The sequence below is a fragment of the Crocodylus siamensis genome, chromosome 8, assembly GCF_052110815.1.
Source record: "Crocodylus siamensis isolate JL-2025a chromosome 8, ASM5211081v1, whole genome shotgun sequence".
In the NCBI taxonomy this organism is placed as follows: Eukaryota; Metazoa; Chordata; order Crocodylia; family Crocodylidae; genus Crocodylus; species Crocodylus siamensis.
Genome location: NC_143402.1, coordinates 58,655,195 through 58,670,569, shown reverse-complemented (window position 1 = coordinate 58,670,569; position 15,375 = coordinate 58,655,195). Strand labels below are relative to the sequence as shown.

The 15,375-nt window shown below is 43.7% G+C and overlaps 1 protein-coding gene across 4 annotated transcripts in view; it reads right to left on the bottom strand.

Annotated features, from left to right (window-relative positions):
• NDEL1 (nudE neurodevelopment protein 1 like 1) overlaps nt 1-15,375 on the bottom strand; it is a 57,061-nt gene that overhangs the window by 21,002 nt on the left and 20,684 nt on the right. For all 4 annotated transcript variants that reach the window (XR_016443757.1, XR_016443756.1, XM_090059404.1 and 1 more), the window contains 4 exons: nt 14,936-15,034; nt 13,093-13,246; nt 9,756-9,904; nt 269-405 (listed from right to left, as the gene is read on the bottom strand). Coding sequence is in view for 2 of the 4 variants with exons in the window: in XM_090059404.1 (XP_089915530.1) it covers nt 269-405; nt 9,756-9,904; nt 13,093-13,246; nt 14,936-15,021 (526 nt within the window). In the remaining 2 variants the exon portion in view is untranslated. The remainder of the gene's footprint in view (nt 1-268; nt 406-9,755; nt 9,905-13,092; nt 13,247-14,935; nt 15,035-15,375) is intronic.

Sequence of the window (15,375 nt, the reverse complement as noted above, 5' to 3'; positions counted from 1 at the left end):
CTGTAGTGCTTACATTTAACACACAAAAAAAGGCCTGAGTGGTTCTCATTATTTTTGTCTACTTATCAGCTGAGATTTTTCTCCCCCTCAACTGTAAAAGAAATATTAATAGCAAATGTTAAGCATATGATTTCTAACATTTAAGGTTTGTATAACACAACCGACTTGAGTCCCACGGCGCTGGGCTTTATACAAACATGAGTTTTAGTTGTCTCTGTTAACAAGGGAACAATGCGTTAAGCCATAAAATCAATCCAACAAATGGTACCTCTTGCTTCGTCCTTTAACCTCTGTACAGAAACTAGCAATGATTCTTTGTCATCCAGCTCACTTTCTAAAAATGCATTTCTTTCAATAGCCTGGTTCAGTCTTTGTTCAAAGTCTTCCAGTGAAACTATTGTTGCCCTAGAAACAAAATCCAGAATATTAGGGTCTTCAGCTTAGCTGTCAAAGAACATTTAAAAGTATAATAGAGGAAAAAGGTTAGCAGCGTCTAGTTTCAAATTCAATGCTTGAGAGCTCTAGTAATTCACCCTGGAAATAACTTTTCAGAACCAAAGAAGTGAGGTGTGTAGGCTGAACAGAACAACACTCTAGCAACTGGACTCCCAGAAGCATAAAGGAAAACAGATGAGCTAGAGCTGATATCTATGCTCTGCCATTGCCTTGGCCAGAAATAGATTTTAAAAAGCTCTGTTTAGGGCCAGTCAATGCTGTACTGTACATTAGTATCAGAAGCAGCTGCAGGGTACTGCCTCCATACTCCAAGCAGCTGACAGCCCAAGGAGCTAAGGCAAGTATGGAACCCCAATTCGGCAAGTTGAGCACTTAAGCATATTTGTTTTGTTTTTTATTTGATTTATATGCTGCCTACCAAGGCTCAGGGCAGCTCAGGACTAACAAAATGTGCTTTTAAATGTACTGTATGTCAGCTGACTGACAAGGCTCAGGGCAGCTTACAGTAAAAACAAGTCATAAAAACAGATAAAATATTACATACAATACTAAGTGATAAAACATTTCCCAAACAATACACCAGAACTTAACCCCACCTAGTAAAAACCTGCTCACAAAGGAGGTCTTAAAATGTTCCCAAAAGATGTCCAGGTTCAGGCTCATGATGAGCCTTAAAGGGGAGGGAATTCCAAAGCTGAGGATCAATTCCTGAGAATGATCTCCTATATATTTTTGCTGGACAATGGTGCAGATGGAAGTTGCAGGAGGTTGCTCTCAGTGGACCTTGGGGATTGTGATGGAACATAAAGAGTCACTTGCTCCCTTAAGTATGTAGAACCCAGACTGCTTGCGACCAGTACACTGAATCGCACCCAGAAAGCTACTGGAAGCCAGTGCAGACTCTGGAGAACTGGAGTAATGTGCTCCTGGTGAACCAAACTGTGGGAAATACCCTACTGGACCAAAGAGAAAGGCACACAAAGGCATGAACTCAAAATGAGGAAGGCCACTTGCAGGTAGAAGGCCTGTGAGTGGAGATCCTGCATCCAGTACGGAAGTCCTGCCCCAATCCCCAAGGAAACAAGGGTAGGCTCAACAGTATCAGGCCACAGACTTGGAAATAGAAGAGGATCCTCTCCAGGATGTAGTACCAAGCCAAGAGAAAGGGGAACTCTTGAGCTGCTTTGTGTGTGGACAGCCAGGCCGCTGGCACAAGGATTGCCCATAGACGGACTGCAGTGAGGTGCAAACAGGGATTTCTGAGGTCCAGTGACAGACCCCAAAGCAGAGAGCCTATCTGGTCCCCATGAAGATGGGACACCCAAATCCCGGGCCTAGCAGATTCAGGCTCTGGACAAACACTTGCTCCTGGGCAGCTCTTAGACCCTGCTTAGCTATCAATCATGGAGTGTATATATATGATCTGAATCTACACCTATCTGACCACAGAGGCACAGGTGTTGGTTGGGGGCCAGAGTGCAGAGCTGACAGCAGCAATGATTAGCCACCTCTCCAACCTAGGAGTGGTGAGCTGGGACTGAGGCTCACTGACCTAGTTGTTATGCCTGGCAGCAGAAAGTAGGCAGCATCTAAGTACTCAGGATTATCCTAAGGATCAACTAGAGGTGATATTTCCCTTTGACCTAGAGGTGTGGACACCAGTCAATACCATGCCAAAAATGCCAAAGAATCAGAGACGCCCTTAGTAGCAGAGTGTTGCAGAGGGTTGCCTAATAAGAGGCAGGGCAGAGTTGGGGTACAATGTGAACTGGGTGACTCCAGAGAATATTCCACAGACCCAGGCTTATTGGGCAGTGAGGCTTATGGGAAATTGTGCCCATGGGAGAAATGTCTCAACCCCAGAAATAGGATGTGCTCCTACTGTATCTACTGTTTGCTATCCACATGGTTCCACATCCTCCACAGGGTTCTCTCCATTTGAACTTTTGTATAGTTCTCAGGATTCCCAGAACTTTTGTAATAGTTCTCCAGACTCCTGAGCAAGGGAATTTTGCAAGTATCCCTGCATTAAATCTACCAGTATCCCTTCATTTGTTCCAAGATGTATTATACCTGTCTTCATGAGTCCTGGCAGGCATAGGGCACAAAAATCACAGAATGTCATCCAGTTTACTCTCAGGCAGCAGGAACTACTGGATCTAGTGGAAACATTTGCACAGGAGAACTTCAGGACTGCACAGCAGACGCAAGAGCAGCATTACAAGAATGCACAACTGCAGGTCTATCAACCTGTTGATCAGGTCCTGCTGTTGCTCCCCTCCTTGGAAAGTAAATTCTTTGCTAAATGAGATCATGAGGCAAGTTGAAGGTATGGATTATGTAGCATATCTGGTAGGGAGACAGCAAGGGTCCCATATATATTATGTAAATCTCCTGGCAAGCCTGAGAAATGCTAAACATCTCAACTGTTTTATCAGCAAATACTGGAAATGTGGGGGGGAAAAAGCAACTGAATTCCTGTCAGTGAGGTTGCTCTAAGGGGAAACTTGTCCACAGTTTGCCAAAGCCCTATAGATGGAGTTTCCACATGTGTTTAAAACCTAAGGAGGACTTCCCTGGTTAACTGTAAGATGGACCTGACAACAGGGTGTTCCTATCCACAAGCAATTCTTCCATATACCCTAGTGACTCCAGAAAACAGTAAAGAAGGAAGTACAGAGTATGCTAGAGACATGGGGGTGACTGAGGAGTCATCAAGTGAATGATAGAGCTCAATTGTTTTTTCTAGTTTGGCAACCAGCACAATTTGGTTTTGCATTCATTTTAATAAACTGAATGTGGTGTTGAAGACTGATGTCTACCCTATGGCCTCAACTGATGAACTGTTGCAACAACTGGGGAAAAGGCAAACATGTATGCATGTATGTGTGTGTATAAACATATACAAATCAACCTTGGATTTAATGAAAGGATACTGGCAAACTTCCTTTGCTGAGAAGACCTGAGAACTAATAGTATTCACAACACCTTGGGGACTGCATCAATGTAGAACCCTCCCCTTCAGGCACCAGGGCACCCCACCACATTGCAGCAGCTAATGGATAAAGTACAACGGCCATGTTGGGAACAACCTGCAGAATATCCTGTGTAAGCTGAGCAGTAAGCAAAGAGCAGTTGATGTGGGATAAGTAGCTCAGGTGTGGGACTGCCTTGAAGAGGCTTTTCTCTGTGCTAGTGACTTAGGGGGCCTGACTGCTGCTAGAGCAGCAGTTCCCAAACCGTGGGTCACAAATGGGGTTGCAGGGGTGAGGGGCTCTGGGTTGGGAGTGAGGGACCATCATGCTGAGGAAATGGAACCATAAATGGGGTCATGCTGAGGAAAAGTTTGAGAAGCACTGTGCTAGAGGGTTTGCCTCATGCCTAGTGTGTGTTTGTGGTCTATTTTTTTTTCTTCTCTCTCTTTTTTTTCTTTTCTTCCCCCTCTGGAGTGACTAAGTAGCAGGGCTTGCTCTGTATGGGGTTGGTTTAGGTAATAGTCAGCCTTATAAAAAGGCACCCCCCAGAGACCCACGTGAGCAGCAAACAGAGGGCAGATTAACAGGGAGTGGTGGGGGGAGGTGGTAAGAGAGACAGAAAAAGGAGACAGAGAGAGAGAGAACAAGAACATGTGTGCCCCTGGGTAAGGGTCCTGGCGTGGTGTTCGGTATATAGAGTCTCGTCTCATCTGTCTGTCTGTCTCCCCCTTAGAGCAGGGGTGGGCAATTATTTCGGGCAGAGGGCCACTTACAGAGTTTTGGCAAGTCATTGAGGGCCACATGACAGGCAGCCAGGGGCAGATAAATATTAATTTTCTAAAATATTCAGGGGCCTCACGGGCCGGATAGAATGGCCTGGAGGGCCACATCTTGCCCTCGGGCTGCATTTTGCCTGGCCCTGCCTTAGAACATAGGTGTTCTCCAGGGAGCAAAGGGGGCATAAATGGTCATCTGTTGCAACCTGCATGGGATGTGCCATGTTCATGGTCCTCCCAGAGGGTTAGGCGCACTTTGTCCACACCAAGTCTAAGCTGGTATCTGCCCTGGAGAAGATTCAAAGATCAGAAGGAAGAGCATCCATGCTGCATTGCATCAAGGACCAAGAAGATTATTTGGACAAGCATTATGAGTGGCTGGTAATGGAAAGGGGAAAGGGCAATGAGGAACAGTAGCAGCACGCAATTTACTCAAAGAAAGAGGGTCCCAGAGTTGAAGAGCAGCAGACTGAAGTCAGCAACCACTTTCAAGCACCCTGCAGTGGAACTGCTGAGGAAAAGGCAGAGGAAAGGACGCAATCTGCAGGCATGAGTCAGAAAACAGCCTCACCGGCAGGAAGTGCAAGGCCCCGCAGGTGAGGTCTCCAGGACCACTGCACCAAGGGAGAAGAGAAAAGTGGTGGTGGTGGGCGACTCCTTTCTGCAGGGCATCAACTGGCTAGCCAATAAAGAGAGCTTTGAACTAGGTTCTGCAGGTGAGGGATGAACTAAACCTTCTAGTAACAAAGCACACAATCCAGACGACTCAAAAAGACTCAAAGAAGCAGCTTAACTCTGGGAAAGGGCCAGAAAGCTACAGCACTGCAACAAGTGGTGCTAAAGGGAAGCGAGTACGTCAAAATGCAAAATACGCCCAACGCACATATACAAAAACAAAAAGCATGAGGAATAAAAATAAGATGAGTGGAAAGTTACAGCCTGTGAAAAAAACTATGATCTGACAAGCATCACCAAGACCTGGTGGGACAGCTCTTATGACTGGAATGTCAAAGTTTACTCTGTTTCTGAAGGACGGGGTTAGCAGAAAAGGTGGCAGTGTTGCCTTTATGTCAAAAACACATACACTTGTTGCCTGGTTCAGGGATACAGCAATGCAGAATGCATTTGGGTGAAGATAAAAGATGAAAGATGTGGCAAAATAATGGTGGGGATTTATTATAGGCCATCTGATCAAGAAGAGAAGATGGATGATGCACTCTTCAAGCAGGAGACAAATCTATTCAAAAGCTATGGGATGGTACTGATGGGACACTTCAATTCTCCAGACATATGCTGGAAAAACAACGCAGCCAAACATAAAATGTAAAGCCAGTTCCTAACTTGTGTAGAGGACAAATTTCTGTTCCACTAAGTAGAGGATTATCTATCTGGATCTTGCCCAGGGAAGAATTGGTGGAGGATGCAAGGGTGATGGGGAACTTGGAAGGAAGTGATCACAATACGATATAATTCCAGGTATTTAGACAGGGAAAGCATGAGGTTAGCAAAATTAGGACACTAGATTTCAAAAAGGCCGATTTCATTCGACTCAAGGAGTTAATAGTCATGGTGTCATGGGAGGATAGATTAAAGGATAACGGCACCCAGGAAGGCTAGTGGCTTCTAAGGGGCACAGTAGGGGAAGACCACCTAGAAACAGTCCCAACACAGTCTCCTTCTTTGACAAATTAACTGCTTGGGTGGATGAAGGGAATGCTGAGGACATCGTTATCTGGACTTTAACATGACTTTGGACAAAGTCCCGCATGACTACATTATAAACAAACTGGAGAAATGTAGGCTAGACAAAACTACTACAAGGTGGATAGATAACTGCCTCAGAAGCCACAAGCAAAGAGAAATTATTAATGGATCCATATCTGAATAGGCAGAAGGTTTCAAGTAGAGTCACACAGCAGTCTATCATGGGCCCAGTGCTGTTCAACATATTTATTAACAATTTGGATGCTGGCATAGAAAGCTCCTCGAGCAAGTTTGCAGATGACATGAAACTGGGAAGGACTACATTGGTGGATATAAGAGCAATTCAGAAGGATCTCGACAGATTGGAAAACTGGGCTAGAGCTAATAGGATGAAATTTAATGCAGAAAAATTACAAGGACCTACACTTCAGGAGGAATAATCAAAAACACAAATATAAAATGGGTGACACACCTTACTGTATAGCAGCACTGTGGAGAAGGACTTGGGAGTCTTGGCAGATCACAGACTCAGTACGACTCTGCAGTGTGATGCAGCCGCACAGAAAGTGAATGAGGTTTTGAGGTGCATCAACAGAAGCATCAGGTACAAGGCATGGGAGGTAATAGTGCCTCTCTACTCAGCACCACTTAGGTCTCATGTGAAGTATTGTGTGCAGTTCTGGGCTCCACATTTTAAAAAGGACATGGAGAAGTTAGAGAAGGTCCAGAGACAGGCAACAAATATGATAAAAGGGTTTGGAAAGCAAGTCATATGAAGAGAGCTAGACATGTTCAGCTTGCATAAAGGTGCTTAAAAAGGGATGTGATAGCAGTGTTCAAATTCTTGAAAGGCTGCCATAAAAATGAGGGAAATCACTTTCTCTCTTGCTGTAGAGAAGAGAACACAGACCAATGGCTTGAAGTTGCAACGAAGTAAGTTTGGACTAAATATCTTCTTTGCTGTTAGAATCATGAGGCAGTGGAATAGACTGCCTTGGCAAAGGGAAGGGACTGATGGACTCTCCACCACTGGAGGTGCTCAAGAAAAGGTTGGACAGCCCCTGATCTAGGCGTAGATATGCCTGTTCTCTACTATGAGTATTTCCCATGTTTCTGGGCTTTGCTGGTTGCCTGCATGCCCCTGTCTGCTCCATGTATCAGGGTGTTTTTGAGCCTCCCTCAGTGACACTGGGTGTTGGCTACAGCCAAGGCTGGGGACTACCACTGGGGCGTGCCAATGCTCTTGCTGGGACCAAAGCCAGAGGTTCCTGGCTAGAGGTTTTTGCCACTCCACTCATGGTCAGACCGATCACCATATTTGGGGTCAGGAAAAAATGTTACCCTATGGGGGTTTGGACTGTGGGGGTTTTTGTCTTCATCTGCAACAAGGGGCATGGGCCTCTTGAGCATATATTAAAATTTCATAGAAGCAGGACATTGGCTGCTGTAGTTCCCCTACTTGCTGTACCTGTGGCAGGCTAGGGGGTTAGGTCTGTGTTGTGTCAGTGTTGATAGTAGTCTTACGTAAAGTTTAAATTATGGATTGTATGGGATGGTTTGGATAGGGATGATCTTCCTTCAGGCAAGGGTTGGACTAGATGACCTCTGGAGGTCCCTTCCAGCCCTACTTCTCTGTGATTCTATGACTGTATGATGTGGCAGTGTTCATCAGGACCCAGAAAGAACATCTTCAGTGGGTCAGAGCAGTGCTACAGTGACTTTAGTGAATCCAGCAAAATGTTAGGACACCAAATATTTGAGGTGTACAGTAAGCAATGGTGATATCAAGCCCTTGTTGATAAAAATAAAGGCCTTGATAAAGTATCCCGTACCCAAGACAAAAAGGCAAAGTAGGTAGCACACCTGTCACAGCACACTGTGAATGACAATTTCTGAGCACAGACAACTCTGATTTATCAGGCCATTCATTACACAGAACAGTGCCATCAGGTCGCACTTCATAGGTGCAATGGCAACAAAGAAGAAAAGCCTCCCCACTGCCGCCGCTGCCACAACATAGTCATTTAAAATTGCTCTTTGGCACAATAAATTGCCTTTGGCACAAGACAAGAGTCATTTGCACTCTAAATGCCTTCCCTCTCACTTCACATATAACTATCTTTAAGCATGCAAGGTGTTCTACTGATTTCAAAAGGATGGTTCATAGGTTTCAAAAATTAACCATAGGTTAAGTCTTTTCATGAAGAAGAGTCAGGCTATTCTACCAGACGCTTGTTTCTGCTGCCATAGAAGTCAATGACAAAATTCCTTTTCATTTAAACAGAAGCATGATCTGTTTGTTACTATTCAAACAGGGCATATCTAGAGCAGATTGGTAGCTTTGTGTGCTTCTTATCCAGGACATGTTCATTCCCTGCAGTCAACCAGAGTAGTATGCAAGGAAAAAAGCAAATGATAGGGCTTGTTTTATTTACATGAAACTGCGTGAAGTACCTGCTTTGTACTTCAAAGAAGCTTTGTCCTAGAGTAATGGCTTTCAACCAGGGTGCTGCAGTTCCCCAGGGTCCTATAAGAACCAACCAGGGGTGCTGTGCCACTGCTAGCATGTGGTGAATCTGCCAGGCACCCTGGTTTTCAGGAACCATGTTGGAGCTGAACTGAGAAGCAGCTGCAGCAGAAAGGCATGCCTGCCTGCATAACATGATGCAAGCAGGCGCACTGCTTCTGCTGCATCTCTTCCCAGTTTGGCTCCAAAGCACCTCCTGAAAGCTGAGGTGCACGGTACAGTTCTATCTGGTGGCAGCAGCATCAGTTGCCACGGGATGAAAGTGTATCATGTGCCTCAGTTTCCAAGAGACACACCTGAGCCAAACCAGGAAGAGCTGCAGCAGAAGTGGCACACCTACCTTTATAACATAATACAGGCAAGTGCACCTTTCTGCTGCAGCCGCTTCTTATTTCCTCTCTGATGTGCCTCCTGAAAACCAAGGTGTGTGATGGAATTTCACCCTGCACCCAGTGGTGGGAATGACCGCACCACAGCACCCACTTGGCTGGCCCCCCTCCACCCTCCCTGGCCTCATGCGTCCTCTTGCATACCCTGTCCCTTCCACCCCATCAGCACCTTCTATGTGCTGTGTGTACAGCTGAGCACTTCATCCCAGTTGGCTGGATGTCCCCAGACTATCCATTACGGCATCAGGGCTGGAGTTCAAGAGGGATCACCCTGGGGTAACTCAAATCAGAACTTGGCCCAGTGGCTCCCAATCCCCACCGGTGACTGGAAGTTTATGGACTCCATGATTGGGCTGGTAGCAAACGTGCACAGGGCCAGGCAGAACTAGGGAAGCACTCCCTGTCAGCAATCTGAAGGGATGAATATAATAACAGCATATTAATTAATATTTCTATTATAATATTCATATTAATTATTCAGTGCAGTGCTGCTAAATTCTAACAAGTTTTGGAGGAGTGCTTTGAGTGACAAAGGTTGAGAAACACTGTTCTAGAAGGATCACATGGCTGCCATAAGAACCACCTGGCTATTAAAAATGTAAAACTTGGTATGCTGACGGGGCTTGTTTGAGGAGTTATTTTTACGCTCCATCCTTTTCTTCTGGAGGACCACAAAGTCAACTGGAAATTACTGCTTTTGTTTCTCATTTGTTTTTACAGTAACTATATGAATCACTTTAGACTCCTCTTATACTTATTGCTGTATTATAGGCATAATAATTTACTGAGGTGAACTGCAACAGACATCTGACATCAAGGGTCTTTCCTTAAGATTACCTAATCAATCTAGATCCACTATTGCTTATAGTATATAAGTGGTCAGACTTAGCAACAGTCAAAGTGAGATAACAGGTTTCCAGGAATTCACCTCTTTGCACGCTCTAGGTCATCATTGGCCTGTTCCAGTTCCCTTACGTATTTGTGCAGTTGGTCTTTAATGGCTCGTGTTTGACTCAGGTCATCTTCCAATAATGACACTTGCTTGTAACTTTGTGCATATTGGTGTTCAAGTTTCTCCTGAAAATAAGAGGGGAAACTATATTAATATATTTAAAATGCACCTTTCTAGAGTCAAGTCAGTAGTTAAACAGGACAAATAAGGTAACTCACTAGCGCCAATCATCTCACTTGAGATTGCTAGCAGTAGCAAGAAGGAACATAAATATTAGTAAGAATACTTCCTAGACATTAGAACTGGACACCATAAAATAGAAAAAGCCAATGTTGCAAAAAGCACAAATACAGTCAGCAAACGCCTGGCTGTTCTTTAAGGAGCATATCAACTGTTCTGAAGAGCTGGCAATGACAGGTCCCTTTAGGCCTTTAAATCCAAGTGGCCGGATGAGAGTCTGACTGTACCATCAGGCTGTGACTGGAACTGGCTCAAAATCTGGCCTGTTAGCAAAAATGAGAGATACTGGTCGTTGTTACTAAGCCTCCTAACTACATAGGACAAATCAAACTACCTTGTAACTTAAGACCTTTTCCTGAAAAACTACAGAAAATTAACTGTTGACTAAGCTCGCTCCAGAAAATTGAGAATACATCTATCTTGGATCCTGTCCTGCCCAATAGGGAAGGACTGGTAGAGGATATGAAGATGATGGGAAACTTGGGAGGAAGGAGTCTTGATATGACAGAATTCCAAATCCTGAGACAGCATACAGGCAATGGAAAAAAGGGCAGGTCACCAAGGAAGCATACCAGAAAATAGCAAGAACCTGCAGAGACAAAAATCAGGAAGGTAAAGATAAAGAATGAGCTGCACCCAGTGAGGGAGGATAAAGACAACAAGAAGCAGTCCTGTAAGTATGCTGGTCAGAAAAGAAAGAAAAAGAAGCTGTGGGTCCACTGTTAACTAGCCAAGGAGAACTCTTGCCAGAAGATGCAAGAAAGGTGGAGCTACTCAACAGCTAATTTGCCTGTCTTCACAAAAAATGTAAGCTTCAACCATACAACAGACAAAGGATTATTTGGATAAGGAAGGGGACAAGCTGAGGGAGAAGATAACAAGAGAGACAGTTAGAGAGCTTTTGATGAGTCTGAATGAAGTCAAGTCAGCAGGACCTGAAAAACTTCATCCCAGGGTGCTGAAAGAACTGGCAAAGGAAATTTTGGAGCCCTTGGCAATAATCTTTATAAAGTCATGGGAGATAGGCCAGGTAACAGAGGATAGGAAAACAGGCCAACATAGTGCCCCTTTATTAAAAAGGCAAAAAGGAAACTACAGATCAATTACCTTCTTTTCAATACCCAGAAAGTTACTGAAGCATATCCTAAGAAAGTCCATTTGGAAGCATCTGGAGGAGAGGCTGATCACAAGCAGCCAGCACAGATTTTCTAAGATAAATAGTGTCAAACAGATTTGATCTCCTCCTTTGACAAAGTAACTCCTTAGGTGGTTGAAAGGAATTCTGTAGATATGGTGTATCTGGACTTCAGCAAGGCTTTTGACAAGGTCTTACATGACTCTCTCAAAGTAACTGAAGAAATGTGTGCTAGACATAACTGCTATGAGGTGGACAGACAACTGGCTCAATAACTACAGCAAAGGGTATTTATAAATGGATTCATGTCAGAATGGCAGGAGGCAGGAGTCCCACAGGAAGTCAGGCCTGGGCCCACTGCTGTTCAATCATACAAGGATTTGTATGCTAGAATGGAGAGCTTACTTAACAAATTTGTAAATGGCATATAACCGAGAAGGACTGCAAACACACTGGAGACTGGGACCACAATTCAGAAGGATCCTGACACACTGGAAAGCTGGGCTGGAGCTAACAGGATGAAGTTCAATGCTGACAAATGCTAGGTTGGGAAGAAGAATCAAAAACACAAATACAAAACAGGTGACACCTGGCTGGATGGCAGCACTATAGAAAGTGATCTGGGAGTTTTGGTAGATCACAGGCTCGACATAAGCCTACAGCGTGATGTAGATGCACAAAAAACAAATGCAGTTTTAGGATGTATCAATAGAAGCATTAAGTGCAAGACACAGAAGTTTCCATTTGGCACTGGTTAGGCCTCATGTAGACTACTGTGTGCAGTTTAAAAGGATGTGGAGAAGTTAGAGAGGGTCCAGAGGCTTCCCTTCTTCCTGCTAGGTGTGTCATGGTCCTTCTAGGATCTTCTAAACATATAAACTAACTAGTGCTCTGTAGCTGCAGGGCACTGGCACTGCCCATCTTCCCTGATTTTATCAGCACATTATAGGGTATCTTGATATATTCTGGGTATTATGCCTTGCAGTGTGAGGCTCAATCAGCTGATCAGGACTCCCAGTCACATGAGTGCAGGGAGTCAAGCTTGCCATTTGCCAGTGAGGAAAAGATCTGCATTGTGCTCCCCCCCGACCAGCAATATGGTGCAGTGGGATCTGACGCTCAGTCCCACAGTCATACTTCCTGCCATGCATCTGTGGCATGGCAGGAAGCACAACTATCAGGATCCCACATCAGATCCCACTGCAACTTTAACGTCTGTTAAGGGCCACTAACTCATATTCCAGTGCAATTTACAGGTTTCCCTCAATTTATGCAGTACATGCGTTCCCGAAAAACTGTGCATAAACTGAAATCGCATAAAGGGAAGCCAGTTTACAATGTGAAAAATAAGGATACATTCCCATGGCGGTGAAGGAGGGAGGGAGGAAGGAGGCGACTAGGCAGTGAGGGAGGGAGGTGTGCAGCTGATACCCACCATGGTTGTGGACAGATGAAACCTATACTGCACAATGTACACTGGTTAAGTTTTACCCTGATTCTTTCACAGATCTTTCTTCACTGAATGGGATAATGTTACCCTAGTTCAGGGGGTTGTTTTTACCTGTATGCTTTTTTTACCCTGATTATAAAAAGGCCTTACGAAGCCAGCCGTTGCAGGTCTCAGAGAATCCTTATGCAAGAGAAACTAAACACCAAACTCAGAATCAAGGAATCCTGAATACTCTACCTCTTATTACATGATCAAGAAACAGAGCAAATTCCTCCAGGAATTTCCTCAACCTGTCAAGTAGCTGGTAAGTACCTGGCCTTGAATGAAAATAAATGCTATATTTAAGACTGGATTTCAAATGGATTACTCTTCTCTCTCTACTCTCCAGATGTGGAAAAAATTACCAATACTTGTGCAGGCAAGACAATCTAACACAGGACTATACATGAGCATCTAAAACATGTCCACAAGAACAAGTCATTCCATACCTTTAATGTTTCTACTTCGTATTTCAGTCTTTGGTTATCTGCCTGCAAGTCTCTATTCCTCTGTTCAGCCTGCACTAGCTGGGCCTCCAATTCTGCTTCCAATTCTCTGCTTCCCTCCTGGAATTCAGCCAGCTCTTCCCGGGCCTCCTGGAAACTGTAAGGAGAGGATTTATATCAGTCAGATCTAGTTCATCAAGGAATAACAAAACTATTTGTTATTCTCTAGAGATAGCAGGCCCAACCAACATTTCTTCATGTGGCCGGACTCATTTTAACAGTGACCGTTTAAAAAGGAAGAAAAACTTTGAAAGATAGGAGTTACGTTAAGCTTGGCAATTGAAACTTCATTATTATGCATTAAACAAGCAACTGTATTAAATCCAATTCCATGAACTAAGTTTATTAAAAGGGTGCCTTAGAGCAGTGATTCCCAATCAGAGTACCATGGCATCCTGGGATGCCTTGAGATCCTTCACAACATAAACCTAGAGATTTCAAATAGAAATCCATAGTGTTAAAATGTTCTGACCCACTGAGGTCTTTTTGAGTTCTTTGCAACAGGAGTTTTGCTCTTTTCTGTAGTCAAAACATGAGTGAAAAGTAAAAACCAGCATTTTCTGAGGGGTGCCTTGAATCTAAAAAGGCTGAGAACCACTACCTTAGAGTCCAACACTCCCTGTATTCCTCATTACATTTCACAGCTAGTATTTATTAAACAGTTTCACAGTCCTGCTATTAGCCACTGAGTAAGTACAAAGTTGAATTTAATCTGGTGTTGACTGAAAAGCAGTTTAGCAGTCCATAAGTATACATCTACATCACTGGAACATTTCAAATTTACATTCAAACCTCAATTTTTTTTCTGAAACATTGAGATTATTAAGCACTTAGGCAGGAAGCCAGCACATACTTACCTTATACCACTGCAGGGTATTAAATTGCTAAAAGTAGCCACTCAGCATACTCCGTGTACTAAGTCCGCATCTGCCCTGAATTTAAGAGCTCAGCTCTTAGCAAGCAGTAAAAACTACACAGGAAATTAAACTATGAAAGGTATAGAAAGCAAAGCTGTCGCTGACTCCACAAGGTGCCAATTTTCCGACACCAAAGAATGGCTCGGGAGATGTCAGGTCCTTTCAGATTCTCCCTCTGAAATATGCCAGTTCTGTACACAGACAGCAAAATGTCTTCTAGACTCTGATGTGCCTCTCATAACTGGAGAAAGTTTTGCTTGTTGTATCCCCAGCATACACAAGAGAAACACAGAACAGGAAGAAAATGCTCCATTGAAAAGCAAACAGAATTCCTCAGAATTTCTATTAGCTTCAATGGTCATTAAAAGAAATCCATAGACTTGGATCAGTAGGAGTCTCCAACAGAATTCAGGCGAGCTGGAGTCCAATTAAAAAAAAAGCCCCTAGAATTCTTAAAGGAGAGAGAGCGAGACTCCAAAGTTAAGCTTCATACCAGTAACTACTTCAAGGAGCATAAAGGAATTGGTAAGCTAAAAGCATAGGACAGCAGCAGCATTCGAATGATAAAATGTCCTATTGTTATTTGAGGCAACACTTAGACAATACAGAGATGAAAAATAATAACAGAAGTTCCTACTGAAACAGGCTACAAACCACAGCTTAGGGTTCACAGGGTGGTAATGCCAGGCATGACACTGTCAGGTCCAAGCAGCTGGATTTTCATTCACTGATCTACCCATTTCAAAGTTGAAAATGCAGAAATTCATGTTGATATCTGAGGCATCAAAGTATAACCCTTGGAGAGAGTCTCAGCTGTGTTCTGTTCATTTAACCCAGTAGTAAGAATTGTTGTTAAAGCAAAACAATACCTTTGTTTGTACTTAAAGGAAAGCTCTTTCCAGTACGCAGTTTCCTCCTTTGGACTTGAAAAAGTTGGGATTTCTTCACTGTCCATGATCAATTTAAACCTGCAAAATGCAAACACAAAGAGACAAATAAGATGCTACTCTGGGACTGCTGCTAAATTCTGGGGTTCATTATTGTGGCTTTCCCCGAGTTTCTGCCTTTCTGAGAAATGTATATGAATTCAGCTTTCATGAAAGTAACACTAACAATAGAGAGGATGACTGCATCTGCAAAAGAAAGCAACATACCTGCTATTCCAGTTCACAAGAGAGGGGTATAGCAGTTTGTGATCCAAATATACAGAAACCAAAAAAAACCCCACCCCAACTCTACAAAGTATTAGTAGCATCACACACTTGATTAGGATTTATTTCAACAAGGGCGGCCACATCTACATGAGACA